At 45.9% G+C, this 14,388-nt stretch overlaps 1 protein-coding gene across 1 annotated transcript; it reads right to left on the bottom strand.

The window, feature by feature from the left end:
- Positions 1–2,241: 2,241 nt before the first annotated feature.
- On the bottom strand, positions 2,242–12,875 carry SFRP4 (secreted frizzled related protein 4; the record flags this gene model as incomplete). The annotated part of the gene is made up of 6 exons (XM_082193695.1): positions 2,242–4,414; positions 5,239–5,302; positions 8,505–8,703; positions 11,154–11,219; positions 11,319–11,402; positions 12,425–12,875. The coding sequence occupies 6 exons, from the start codon at positions 12,873–12,875 to the stop codon at positions 4,226–4,228; spliced, it is 1,053 nt and encodes a 350-aa protein (XP_082049821.1). The 3' UTR covers positions 2,242–4,225.
- Between the last annotated feature and the right edge of the window lie 1,513 nt (positions 12,876–14,388).

Here is a 14,388-nt window from a genome sequence, read left to right as displayed (position 1 = left end):
GTGATGTGATTGGTCAGTTAGTCATGTATTTTTTTTTTGTTTACTTATTTAGGGGGACAGCTGCCCCCTGCCCCCGCTAGCTACGGCCATAAGGGGCAGACACCCCATAATCTCTACATTCAGTGAAGGGTTAGAATTTGAGCAAACTCATAAATTCATGAATTTAGCAAGGGCTGGAAATAACATCGTCTAGTTTCCTCTTGAGATCAGCCTGGTGATGGCTTGCTGGAGGTGGGTCACGGAAGAAGGACACTGACAAACTGACAAACTGGAACATGTCCAGAGGAGGGCAACCAAAATGGTCAAAGGCCTGGAAACGATGCCTTATGAGGAACGGCTAAGGGAGCTGGGCATGTTTAGCCTGGAGAAGAGGAGGTTAAGGGGTGATATGATAGCCATGTTCAAATATACAAAAGGATGTCACATAGAGGAGGGAGAAAGGTTGTTTTCTGCTGCTCCAGAGAAGCGGACACGGAGCAATGGATCCAAACTACAAGAAAGAAGATTCCACCTAAACATTAGGAAGAACTTCCTGACAGTAAGAGCTGTTCGACAGTGGAATTTGCTGCCAAGGAGTGTGGTGGAGTCTCCTACTTTGGAGGTCTTTAAGCAGAGGCTTGACAACCATATGTCAGGAGTGCTCTGATGGTGTTTCCTGCTTGGCAGGGGGTTGGACTCGATGGCCCTTGTGGTCTCTTCCAACTCTATGATTCTATGATTCTAAGAAACAAGAGGCTGATAGTGGCCTGGGTTGTTTGATAATGGTAAGCCATCTGCAAAACACCTGACCCTCTGCCCAGTGGCTACTGGAGTAGGATTACCCTTGGACTGATGTAAGCAATGGGGGCCTTTTGCAATTGGCTCAAGAAACAGAGGTTGCCAGGGTGATGGATTGGGGGATGCTGGAAGCGGAAGGGGAGGGCTTGTTTCCTGAAAATGATTCTGGGAAAGAAAAGGAGGAAGTAGACAGAGAGATACAAGGGTGGCGCTTAAGGTAAAGGTAAAGGACCCCTGGACAGATTAAGTCCAGTCAAAGGCAACTATGGGGTTGCGGCGCTCATCTCGCTTCAGGCCAAGGCCGACGTTTGTCCACAGACAGCTTTCCAGGTCATGGCCAGCATGAATAAACCGCTTCTGGCACAGCGGGACACCGTGATGGAAGCCAGAGCACACGGAAACACTGTTCACCGTCCGCCTATTTATCTACTTGCACTGGTGTGCTTTCAAACTGCTAAGTTGGCGGGAGCTGGGACAAAGCAATGGGAGCTCACTCCGTTGCGGGGATTCGAACCGCCAACCTTCCATTCGGCAAGCCCAAGAGGCTCAGTGGTTTAGACCACAGCGCCACCTGCATCCCTATGAGGATGGCGCTTAGGGTGCCTCTGAATCCAATGCTGTACTGCTGGGGAAGACAAGCTTTAAAGAATTAAGCTTTTTTTGTAGAGCGACATTTCAAAACTTAAATAAAAATACAGTAGTCAGATGTATTTGACTATTAACACATTTATTGACTCATACAGCGAAATGTCATTCATGGTCACTTACATTAGAAAGAAAAGGTGCAAATTCTACGCTGGCAATTATTTTACATCCCCCTGCCCTTTAATTTAAAAAAAGAAAATAAGAGATTTTGTTTTCACAGAAATGAAATAGCAGAAAACTAGCAGTGTTGCAAATCATTGCAGAAGTTTCGGGCAACCCATTTGGTTTATTAAGAAGAAGTATCAGAGCTATGGTAGTTCTTAAAATAGTGTACGCTGAAACACTTAAGAAACAGATGCTTCTACGCTTCTACAAGTGCAGTCAAAAATTTACTCCGTCTCCAGGATGACGGTGGGTTTTGCTGCAGAGGCAGCTTGCAGGAGACTGGCTTTCAGCTGCGGAACCTTCCCAGAGCACTTTTACAAATGGATTTTGCTTTAAGAAACAGCAACAGGATGACAAACAAATGGATAAAGACATGAAAGTTCATGTGGTACCTTTGTGGGTGTAAAGAACATCCCAATCCATTCATAAAATGCAAACTAATCTAGGACAGGGGAAGGAGGCGAGATCACAGCCAACGGCCAATCAAAGTTGTGCACGGCCAGCTGCGAGCCAATCAGCATTTTTGGCAACCTATATAAAAGCTTGCAGAATCTGACAAAGCAAAAGGAAATCAGTATTTCCTTACTAATAGAAAATAATAGAAAAGAAAAAAGCTTTGTGAGGTATGTACCTCTTACAGATGAATGTGTTTAAAATTAAGGTGCAAGAGATTAAAAAAATTCTCCCTGTAAAAAGATTGCTTTGACTAAAGACTTACAGACACTAAACACATTGGCCTAGCTCCATGAGATCCTAACGTACCAGCATGCACAGCCAGCTATTTTGTTTACCTTTGCACTCCAAAACCTCCCATTAATGAAAACGCAAATTACTTTTTTCAAACTGCCCAGTGTTAAAAAACATGGATAGCCTATTGGCAATTACCCTGGAGTGCAACTATGAGCGAAAATGCACAGCAGGCGACCTTTCGTCTCTGGGTTATATACATAATGTAGAACCAGTGGAACTAACTTAAAAATGGTGGGGCCACAATCCAGAAAACCGCATGCACAACTGAATCCCACTGTCAGATACAGGCTGTGATGGCTGCCAACTTGGATGATGCTAAAAGAGGATAAGACAAATTCATGGATGACATTCCTGGCTACTAGCCATGGCGGCTATCCTCTGCCTCCACGATCAGACAGTATGCTTCGGTGCTGGAAGCCACAGGAGGGGAGGGTGCTCTTGGACTCTGGGGTCCAACTTGTGGGTTTCCCACAGGCAACTGGTTGGGCACTGTGAAAACCAGATGTTGGACTACATGGGCCATTGTCTTAGGGTCTTGGACAAAAGGCAAAGAAACTCAAACCAAGCCTGACTCTGTCTCTCAATAAAGCTATTGAATCTCGATCACCAGGCATGAACGGCAGCCTTCGGTACCTGCTGCAAGAAATTGGATGAGATGGAGGGTTCAGTTGCAGCTTCTCATACAGTGCAATGGGTACAGGAATAGTGAGGGTGGCAGCAAACTCCTGTTTTAGAGAGAAACGAGAAAATCCTGTAGTTGCCAATCTTTCTGCAGGTAATAGCACTGATCTAGGGATAATTTATGGGCACAGGAGATCTGGTGCATCAAAAGATTTCCCTTCTTTCCAAAACTTCCTGTCCGTTTCAGCTACCTTCGCCCTCATCCATGCACACAATGGCAGGTGCTTGCTAACTGGCCGTTTAAACAAGTGTTTCAAAAGTGAAAGCGATCCACACGCACCTCTAAATGGAGGGTGGTTTCCCGATTAGGGCAGATATGTTTCAGATCAAATTGCTAGTAACATTTAAAACATTCTTAGTTCTCTAATTTTTAAAAACAGTATCTCCGAACCCCACAATGGAATTGTTGCTCACTCTGTTTTAGGAATCTCTGTTCATAATAAAACGACATGCTGTAACTATGTAGATATGGGGTGGTTTCCAACTAAGTCTTGTTCAGAGTAGAGCCATTGAAATGAATGAACCTAAGTTAGTCAAGTCCTTTAACGTCAGTGGGTCTACTCTGAGTAGGACTAGTATTAAATACCACCAATTATTCCTAAACTTTCCACACACACACCCCAAAAAGGTACTGGTTTTTAAGTACTGCAAAATTAAACATTACAACAAAAGCTGGTCCAAAGGAGAAGTTTGATTTAGTATGTTACAAAATCTGATGACAAAGAAGGCTAGCCGGGAGCGGTGGTGGTTCAGAAAAGCCTTTGTATGCTCTCACACACTTCTGCAGAACACCAGAGAAAGAGGAATATTTTGCTAGAATTCTTTTGCTAGAATTCTTATTAGGAATCAGGATGACCAAGTGATATTCCCCTGGTGGAGCTCAACTATGGAAATGTGAATAATAGTGGCTGCTCCCAATGTAAAATGTGCAAAGCCAGCCTTAATAGCACGTAGACAAATTTCCACTACACACAATTAAACCACAGGATGCTCTTCAGATGCAAAGTGGTAAACTACGACTGGTTGTGCTAAGCATACCCCGAATCACCTGCTTCCCAACCCACCACATGTTAATGCAAAGCTATATCTGCAGCTTTAAAAAATCCTGTAAAAGTAAATTGTTCAAAGGATGTCTGTTTGAAATACAGCACTGAACATTTACGTCGATGAGTTCAGGAAACACACCCAAGTCAGCTTCTGGGAAAATTCATATGTTTTTGGGGATGATTTCTTTCTGATCACTTCTGAGCTTGTTGAGTTTCTTGGGACTAGTGAGCGCTGGGTTGGCGTTCTTCAGGTTTTGCTTTGGCATCCCGCTGCGCCCGGAGTTTCTAGCATTCTGGTTTTTATTTGGACCTGCCCGTTGCTTCTGTTCTTGGAGTCGCTGTTCCCATCTCTAGGAAAACGTAAATTAAGAAAGCGGGTTACGGGGAGTTGGAGTCACATACGTATATCCTAATTTAGAGGTAGAACTGAAAATTCAGGCTCACTTTCAGAAATAAAGCCAGCCTGTAAACATTGTAAATTTTTTTGTATTAAGGCTGCAGATCTGGGACCCAGGCCTGACGCTGCCCCTGTCTCCATCTAGCATGAAATGCAGTACGTACTTATTTCTAAAAGCTTATCTCTCCACTAGATGCCAACTTGGCATTATTTCTCATGTTTTGTGAAGTGCGAGGAAAGAAGCCTCAGAGGGGATTTCCAGCAAGGGAAAGAGTGGAAGACCAAAATTCCCTGGAACCGTTTGGAAAAGGGTTTTGACAAGCCTGCCAAGGAAGTGGTCATTGCAATACAATAATATCCTCCTGAAATCTTGCGGTGCAGAAGGGAAACTGCAGGGTTGGGTTCATACCATAGCAACTTGTTTATATACAGACAGGGTTTATGTTAATATGCTTCTTGATGCAGCTTCTTGTATATATGTTCTTAATTGTACCATCCACAACAATAGCTGCATCCAGTGATGAAAATGGGCACAGGGTTTTTCCCTAAAATCCCCATATTTTATTTTATTTTTGGTATTCTAAGCTCACTGAGGAAGATGGACAAAATGTTTTATTGAGACTGTATACCCCCGCAATACATATATCTCTCCATACCATCCCACTTTCCTGATGACTGCTGGCTACAGTTTTTAGAGTATAGCTGTTGAAGAGTGCCGTGAGGCAATGCTTCCTATTTTTTGAACATAAAATATTGAGAAGCCTCAGGTGGTCTTACCTTAAATCGTTTACTCAGCGGATCCTTCCATTTTTCAACTGAACATCCATCAAGAAGCATTAACCTGAAACGTTAATTGTAGAATCAAGAAGGGCACAAAAGAAATATCGTTCCCTGAATATAGAATAAAACATTTTAAAAATGCTGGGCTCATTTCAGTCAAAATCAAGTACTTCTAAGTTTCGTTTATTTCGGTGGGGAAGATGTGCCTAAGGCTGAAATCCTACACCCTCCTACCTGAGAGGAAGTCCGACTGAATTCAGTGGGTTCAGTTTCTTCGCAGAAATCAATGGATGGATTTCAACTGATTTCTACTCGGAGTAAATCTATTGAATTTAATGGACCAAATGTAGTTGTTTCCATGGGCCTGCTCTGAGTAAAACATAGCTGATTCCCACCCAGAAGAATTTATAGTGCAATTCCTTGTCTATCTATTAAAAAGTAAGTCCCTTTGAGTTCAGTGGGGACTTATTCACATCTAAGCATGTCTAGGTCTGCAGTCATATGCATTCTTAACTTCTCTGGACTTTGCCCACAATATTTGATTTAGTTGCCTTTTATCAATATTCCCATTAGCAAATACAATGCAGATGAAAAGGTATGGCTAAATAAAAATACTGATGGTTATCTAAATTAACTGCTACAAGATACAAGTCTCTTTGTTTTCTTATTGATTCCAGAAGAATCTTACTGATTATTTGACATCTTCGTGTTTCTAGTAACATATAAAATAATTTAAAATACATTGCTTTGCTGTGAGGATAGACACCTTCCTCATGAATCTATTCCAGAAATGGTCTGAAGGAAGTTTATTTATTTTAAGATTAAGGCCACATTAAGCTCTAGAGAGGGCCCAGTCTGGTGCAAGGACTTCGGAAATTCATTTTGGACTGGACTCTACAAACAGTAGAAGAGTCAAACTTGAAATGCCTCTCAAGAATGTAGCCAAAGCATCCAGGTTTCCCAGAGGATAGTTATGGATGACCTCCTTCTATGCGGTAAAAGAGAGTCAGTGCCAATTTTTGTGTGTGGTGTTAACACAGAGGACACAGCAGTGCAGAGCGACTGTTTAAAAGATGCAAGATATGACTTGCACAGCCTTTGTGCTGGCATATGTGGGTGCTTGTTGTGTCAGTTCATTGTTAGATAAAATGTTTTCTTTTAGAATTATTATTATTTTCTGCTCTGCAACACATGTGGTAAACACCCTTTCACCCTGTACTGAATCAGTCTGAGTGTTTGTGATGAGTTTTGCTGTTGTGACCCCAGTCAAATGTGAGACTTCTGCGTCTTTGAATCCAAGGCTGAGGCCTGAAATACTGTATAATCAGAAAAGGGGGAAACTGCTAGAAACAAGAATGTGGTATTTCCTTCAGCACTTTTCCAGCAAGAGACTGTTACTTCTAACATTTTTAAGAAGCCACTGTAACTCAAACCCTGTTTACATATGGCTAAGTTCAAATGAGAAACACAATATTTTGTTTTTGCTTTCTTTTTCAGATCCTTTAACAAAGCACATAAAATTAAAACCTCAATGACCTTTAAAAACATCGCTGGCAAACTTGTTCCATGAAAGACAGAATTCTTTCTAATCTTTTCCCATTCCTCAGCTTAATTTTGAAAGCCTTCACACTGATGGGTTGGCATTCTCAAATAACTCAAGATTAGTCAAGAGCAGGGCTCCCCCCCCCCTAGAAAAAGAGGTGTCGGGACTCAGCATGAAGTTGTTACAGTAACTGCCACACCTTTTTACAACAACAAAGAGAGGTGCCGGTACCATGTACCCGTTAAGCACCCCCTGGAAAAAAGCACTGGTCATTCCCACCACCATCTCCAGAATCAAAACACAGGAAGTCTACCTTTGCTTAAGGGTTTTCTATCCATCTTCTCTGGCTTCCTATCCCAGTGTTTTGCAAAGCTAAGCAGGGTCCAGTATGGTTTCAAACTGGATGGGGGACTGAGTGTTGAGATGCTTGCATGGCAGAGGGCTGCACTAGAGACGACCCTCAGGGTCCCTTCCAAATCTATAATTCTATGAAATCCTTGACCCAATCCCTCCTATGTATACGAGAGCTCAGATTTGGAATCAAACAATCACAGAGCTGGATGGGACACGAGGGTCATCTAGCCCAACCCCCTGCAATACAGAAATCTTTTTGCCCAACGCGGGGCTTGAACCCACAGCTCTGAGGTTAAGAGTCTCATGCTCCACCGACTGAGCTATCCCTCCATATTATTACTAATTCTATTTCTACCTCACCCTTCCCTTGCGGAGTTCAGTGCATCATGCAACCCTACTCACTGGTAGGATAAAGTGGATTTTAGTCATCGGCTCAAGGCCAGCCCTAAAGTAAATGTAAAGGACCCCTGACCATTAGGTCCAGTCGTGGCCGACTCTGGGGTTGCAGCGCTCATCTCGCTTTATTGGCCGAGGGAGCCAGCGTACCAGCTTCCGGGTCATGTTTCCAGCATGACTAAGTGGCATGACTATGTGGCGAACCAGAGCAGTGCACAGAAACGCCGTTTACCTTCCCGCCAGAGCAGTACCTATTTATCTACTTGCACTTTGACGTGCTTTTGAACTGCTAGGTTGGCAGGAGCAGGGACTGAGCAACGGGAGCTCACCCCGACTTGGGGATTCGAACCACCAACCTTCCGATCAGCAAATCCTAGGCTCAGTGGTTTAGACCACAGCGCCACCCACATCCCTCCAAGGCCAGCCCTACCATGAGGCAAAATGAGGCAGCTGCCTCAGGCAGCACATGCTAGAGGGTGACAGTACCAACCCCCTAGGCCAGTGGTGGCCAAACTTGGCCCTCCAGCTGTTTTGGGACTACAACTCCCATCTTCCCTAGCTAACAGGACTAGTGGTCAGGGATGATGGGAATTGTAGTCCCAAAACAGATGGAGGGCCAAGTTTGGTCACCACTGCCCTAGGCATTCTTTGGTAGTGTTGCATGGCAGCATCACTGCTGCTTACCTGACAAAGGCAGTGGTAGTGGCAGCCGGTGATGTGGGCGGGCTGAGCATTTTGCTAGCAGGACCACCACCAAACGAAGTCCACCACTTCAGCCGTGGCACCCAAAGGCCCTTGGGTGCATCTGTGGGGCTGCCCTGCCCTCAGGGGGCATTCTTACGTTTTTCAAGGGATGGGGCAGCTCCCTGCATGTCAAAGGGTGTTGTTTGTTGGGTTCGCCAAAAATGCAAATAAAGCATGTTAAAGCAGGCATCTTGGCAGCGGTTTCTTGCCCCCGATCCTTGCTTACCTTGAGCGCCACTCATAACACATAATGAGGACATCTTGGTTTGGTAGAAGAGGGGGGCATTGGCAGGAGGAATTTGTATGCAGAGGCATGAGAGAATGGGGAACAGGAGTTGAAGATTTCAAGACGTCTTTCACGTCAACCATTGTGGTTATTTCATTGCAGCCTCCTCTCTCTAAGCTCTTGACTTTAGCACGAATAACTGCAACACATAAAGCAAAGGTAAACCATAATGCCACGTAGCTAACAGCTGATACTATATATGGTTATTCAGAATCCAGTCTCGCTAAGTTCCACTGCAAGCGGCACATGTGCTACAGAGTAAGTCCCACTGAATTGTGAGACGTGTTCCTGCTTCAACAGACTTCAGATCTCTTGCTGCAAGCCTGCAAGTACCATCTCTGAAATTATAAAACCTTTTAAAAACATCTCTAAAATATGAAACAGGAAGGAGTATTTTTTGCTTTAGGCAAAAGTTGATGGAAGTTGAGATGACACTTTATTTAGGCACATAAACACACACACATAAATGTATGTAAAGATGCATTTATTTTTATTTTCTTGCTTGATTCTGCCCACAGCTCATTCTACTGATTTCAAATGATTACACCAGTGAGAAAGAATAGGAGACTGATGTGCAAATGACTGGTTTTCAGTTCCTAAATGCCCTGTGCCTAGGATATTTGAGGGCTGCCTGCCTGAGTAGGATTCCTACCTCCCGTGAGAGCTGAGATCAAGCGTTGAAGCCCTGTTGTGAATCCCATTACCTAGGGAGACAAGGTTATCGTTAACCAGGAACAGGGCTTTCTTGGTGGTGGCTTCGCCTTTGCGGAATTGCCTTTGAAAAGAAGCCTATCAAATCCATTCTCACTGATCTTTTAGAAGGTCAGTTTAAACACTGAACTTTTATCTGGCCTTCTGTGCTCCATCCTGTCTCATGTTTGCCGTGCATTTATGGGTGGCATTGTGCCAGAATGTGGTGATCCATGTTCACTCACATGAACAGCAGTGTCTACCTTTGAGACATACATTCTGACGCATGCTTAGATAAACATCAGACCTACGGCTACCATTCCTGGTCCAATAAGTGAGACATGTGATGAAGCCTGCTGACTCTTTGGAATCATCAAATCATAACATTGTAGATTTGGAAGGGACCATGCTTTAGTATTCTATTCAGAATAGCTGATAACCACTTTGGGGACCAACGGCACAATCCTATACACACCTTCCCAGTAGTAGGTCTCATTGAATTCAGTGGGCTTATTTTGAGTAGGCATGCATAGGGTTGCTCATAATTGTTGAAAAGTGCCACAGGTATAGGAAGAACAAATGATACAATTTTGATACCAGTCTGGTTAATCCAGTCTTTTCAACATCTCCTTTCTCATCCCATTCCTGTCCCTTCTCCTGCGCTTCCACAAAAAATGTAAACACAAAGGCAGGCAATCTTTTATTTCCCCACAGATCCTTGTATTCTGGGTATTGTCAAAAACAACAATGGCTTTGAAACCTGGATATTAGCACTAATTTTGCATTGAAACACATTCCATTTGTCAGTACAAACACATTTCACACGATCAATTTATAATAGATTTCTAGTGAGATTTATCCAGTGTATTTGTCCTGTGTATGGATTCATTTATTTTTACCCTCCCTAAAATAATGCCCTGCTAACTTAATCATCTGAATTTATAACGCAGGTATTTGGCATTTTAACACAGGAAGTGCTTTTATCCTGCTGTTGATTTCAGCAGAACTCAGCTGAGTTTTCATCTATGCAAGATCATATCTGGACATAAGATATATGATTCTATTTACGGTGGGGGCAGGTGGTTTCTGCAGTCCTATACAACTTACTTGAGAGTAAGCTCCAATGAATACTTTTTGCCCACAATTCTATGCATATTTTTTAGAAAGCTAATATTTACTAAACATAGTTACGATTGAGTTTTTATTCCCTTCAAGGTGATGGGACTTACACCTTGAATCTGTGCATGTTTACTCAGAAGTAAATACCGTTGAGTTCAGTGGGGCATACTCACAACCACTGAGTTTTCCAATATGGAGCTGTAAAATGCATAAATTTCACTGGCATCTAGCTTATTCAGGAATGCACCCAAATATCCTTTCTCTTCGGTATTAAATCAGAAGTATTACTATTATTTGAGAAACACGTTGTCTTATCCGTTTGTTGTTTTTTAAGCAACACTTTTGTGCCTTGTCCAACTGAGACCCCCAAAGTCTGTTTCGTCGCAATCCCAATTGATTTGGATCTAAGACATAAGTTCTTTCATTCTCTCTCCTTTCTTTCCCTTTAAGAAGAAATAACATGCATTTCGGTAAATCTCGGTGTCTTCAAAAACCACTGAAGGCTGGTTCTATTGTGGGAGAAAACCCAAAGTTCTGGAGGAAAGAAGCAACGATAAAATCGCTGCCACGATTCGTTTTGAATCGTGTCTTTTATATGTATATTTTCTCTGGACTCGGATAATTAAAGGGATCAGATTTCCGAAGAACCGAAGTCCGCTGAACGAAAAGGGCCAAAAAGGGAGATCCCGATGATACGAAACCAGCCACGAGACGGGAGAGAGGATAACGCAGCAACTTTTCACTTTTTAAATAGAAATAAAACGTTGCCGACTGACTCACCGTAAGAGTAGTTTTTGGTCAGATACGTCGCCAGAGTGGGCTTGACCTTCTTGCACTTGCAGCGCTCTGCATTGAAAGCAAAACAGAAAAATATACATATACTGTATATATAATGGAAATACACATATTCGGCGAGCGTGTCCGATCTTAGCAAGAGGCGCTCACCGTGGCTTGAGGTCTTGCACTCGGGAAACAGAGGCTTTTCGTGGACCATCACGTCGTCAGATAAATCGATCCACTTCACGTCTTCTTCAGGAGGGAACACACAAAATGGAAATGGAAAAGAAAAAAACAGAAAAACCCGGGAGCAATTAGAAATTTGATGGGGGGGGGGAAGGAGAGGGGTTTTCCTTTAATTTTTAGAAAAAATATCCTCATCGGAGAAAGATGGTCTGACAACTTCTCAAACCCCGGAAAAGCGCGCACGTCCTGGAGCCCCGTTGGCAAGCTGAACCCCAGCGCAGTTACTCCCAAGTCAGCCCCTTCGCTTTCCACGGGATTTACCCTCCGAGCAAATGTGCTCAGTCTCCGGGTCGCACTGCGCAGAGCCAGCTCGCTTGAAGGGTTTCCTTGGGAAAAATTCCTCTGAAACTGTAATTACCTGTATGTTTTTAATAGATCCTTTATATATACGTATAGTTTTAATTCTATGAGTTTAATTGTTTGTTTTTAGCTGTTCTTATTTAATCTTTAAGCCGCCTTGAGTCTCTGTCGGGGGGAAAGACGGGGCATAAATAAATATTATTAATAATAACGGCGCGCGCCTGCTGCCCTTGTTTCCGAGGGAGGTTGAGCTTGCGTCCAGGTGGGACCCCTTTGGCAAGGCGTGCCAACCTCGAGGGAAGATCTGACCTGCCTCGTTTCCTCCTCTGCGCGGATGCTTGCGTCCGAGGAAAGCTACCCGGGATCAGGCCGCCAAGGGGAAAGGCAAGTCCCACCGAAATCGCGGGGGCCTCTTTCTCCGGCAACGAGGTTGGGGTGCGCCAGCCTCATTTGGGAGACCTGCCCGGGACTCTCACAGAACTAAGGGCCATCGAACTTACTCCCAGGTAAAGATATATATGATCATAGACTGGTAGAGCGGGATGGGACCCCCAGGCGCATCTACTCCACCTCTCGCCCTGCAGAAATCTCGACTGAAGCATCCCTGGCAGACGGCCGTCCAGCCTCTGCCTCCAAACCTCCAGTGGGCTCGTCCTTGTCCGGGGCGCAGACAAGTCCGTGCCCTCCTGCCCGCCCCGTCCCGTGGAGCTCTCCTCTCCAATCCTCACCTTCCGGCAGATCTGTGACGATGGCCTCGGGGGCGATGCAGACCCCTCGGTCGTAGACGGGCAGGTCTTGGCAGGCCAGGGCTTCGGGCCAGCTGTGGTTGTACCTCTTCATGAGGGGCTCGCAGCCGTCTCGGGCGCGCTGGCACAGCGCCTTGCAGGGCTTGATGGGGTCGTGCAGGAACTCGACGGCGCAGATGGGCGCGTACATGGCGCACAGGAAGAAGCTGAGCACCGGGCTGCATCCGGCGGCCACCAGCTCGTGGTACTGCTCGATGGCCAGCACGGCGTTTTCCTGGGTGCTGTGGTGCAGGTGGTTGGGCATGCGGGTCATGTTCCAGGGCATGTGGCGGCACATGGGGATGCGCACCGGCTCGCAGGGGGAGCCGGGCAGCCCCGACGTGGCGCGCCCCAGCCACAGCCCCAGCCACGCCAAGAGAGCCACCGTCGCCATGGCCGGAGAGCTTCGCGGAGGGCGCGCCGTCGGTTTTCCTTTGGAGAGGCGGCGAGGGAGCCGAGTGCCAGCCCTGCCTTGCTCTGCGCGCAGCTCGGAGCCAGGAGGTTGCAGGCAGAAGCGGACTTGGCCGGACCCGCTTTATAAGCGGTGCCGCCGATGACGCGCGAACGGGGTCGCTCGCTCGGGGCCGTCCGTCGGGCCGGGGAGAGATGGGGGCGCTCTTCTCCCCAGGCACGCACGTTGACATCACTTGCCTCGGCTCCCTTTAATCCCGGAGCGACATCATCGCCGGCTCCACGTTTCTCCCGGGGCGTCTCCAAGCGGCGATTCGTTCCCCCCCAGCGAGAGGTTTGATGCGCGCAATAAATCCTGGAAAGAGATTTGGGGAAAGGTGGGTGGCAGCGGGAAAGGGAGGAGGCGAGCGGGGTCTCTCCCTCTGCGCCACGGCCACAAATTCAGACGAAGGAGCTTAGCTACTGCTGCTGCTTATTAAAAGCCAGGTTTAAATTTTCCCTCCTCCTGCGCCTGAAAACCGTATAGAATCATAGATGGAAGTGCAATGGAGCTTACTCCCAGATAGGTAGATAGATAGATAGATAGATAGATAGATAGATAGATAGATAGATAGATAGATAGATGACCACACAAGGATAGAATTGTACAGCTGGAAGGGACTAGGAGGGTCATCTATTCCAACCCCCTGAAATGCAGGAACCTTTTTCCTTGAACCAACAACCCTGAGATTAACTCAGTTCCACCGACTGAGCTATCCAGCCACAGCAAGTATATAGGGGAATGTACATACATTTATAGATAGATATACCCCTTGGTATTCCTGCACTAATTATACACCATTGGGCACATTAGGTTGCCATGTGTCCGGGGCTGGGGCTTCATGCTCCGGCGCTGGTGGGGGCCAGGCTAGTGCACATCCTGGGGGTGTGGTGCGCCACCCGCAGGGGCATAGCACCTAGTGTGGGCGGGGGGCAGCCATGATAGCACCCCACCAGGATTGTGCTGCCGGGGGCACTCCTCTCCCTCTGCCAGTGCAAGTGTCCTCTTTTTCCAGGACATGTCCTCTTTTTCATGAATAGAGTCATAATAGCGATCCATAGTTAAAAGTAAAAGGTAAAGGTAAAGGGACCCCTGACCACTAGGTCCAGTCACGGCCGACTCTGGGGTTACGGCGCTCATCTCGCTTTATTGGCTGAGGGAGCCGGCGTACAGCTTCCGGGTCATGTTTCCAGCATGACTAAGCCGCTTCTGGCAAACCAGAGCAGCGCACGGAAACGCCGTTTACCTTCCCGCCGGAGCGGTACCTATTGATCTACTTGCACTTTGACGTGCTTTCGAACTGCTAGGTTGGCAGGAGCAGGGACCAAGCAACAGGGGCTCACCCTGTCGCGGGGTTCGAACCGCCAACCTTCAGATCAGGAGAGCGGTGCTGCACCAGCAGTGAGCAAAATCTAATACAGTAGTGAAATCTGTTCCTTTTTTACCTTTTGGAGAC

Source organism: Podarcis vaucheri, assembly GCF_965113315.1.
Source record: "Podarcis vaucheri genome assembly, chromosome: 12".
NCBI classification, from domain to species: Eukaryota; Metazoa; Chordata; class Lepidosauria; order Squamata; family Lacertidae; genus Podarcis; species Podarcis vaucheri.
This window is presented reverse-complemented; position numbering and strand designations above follow the sequence as displayed.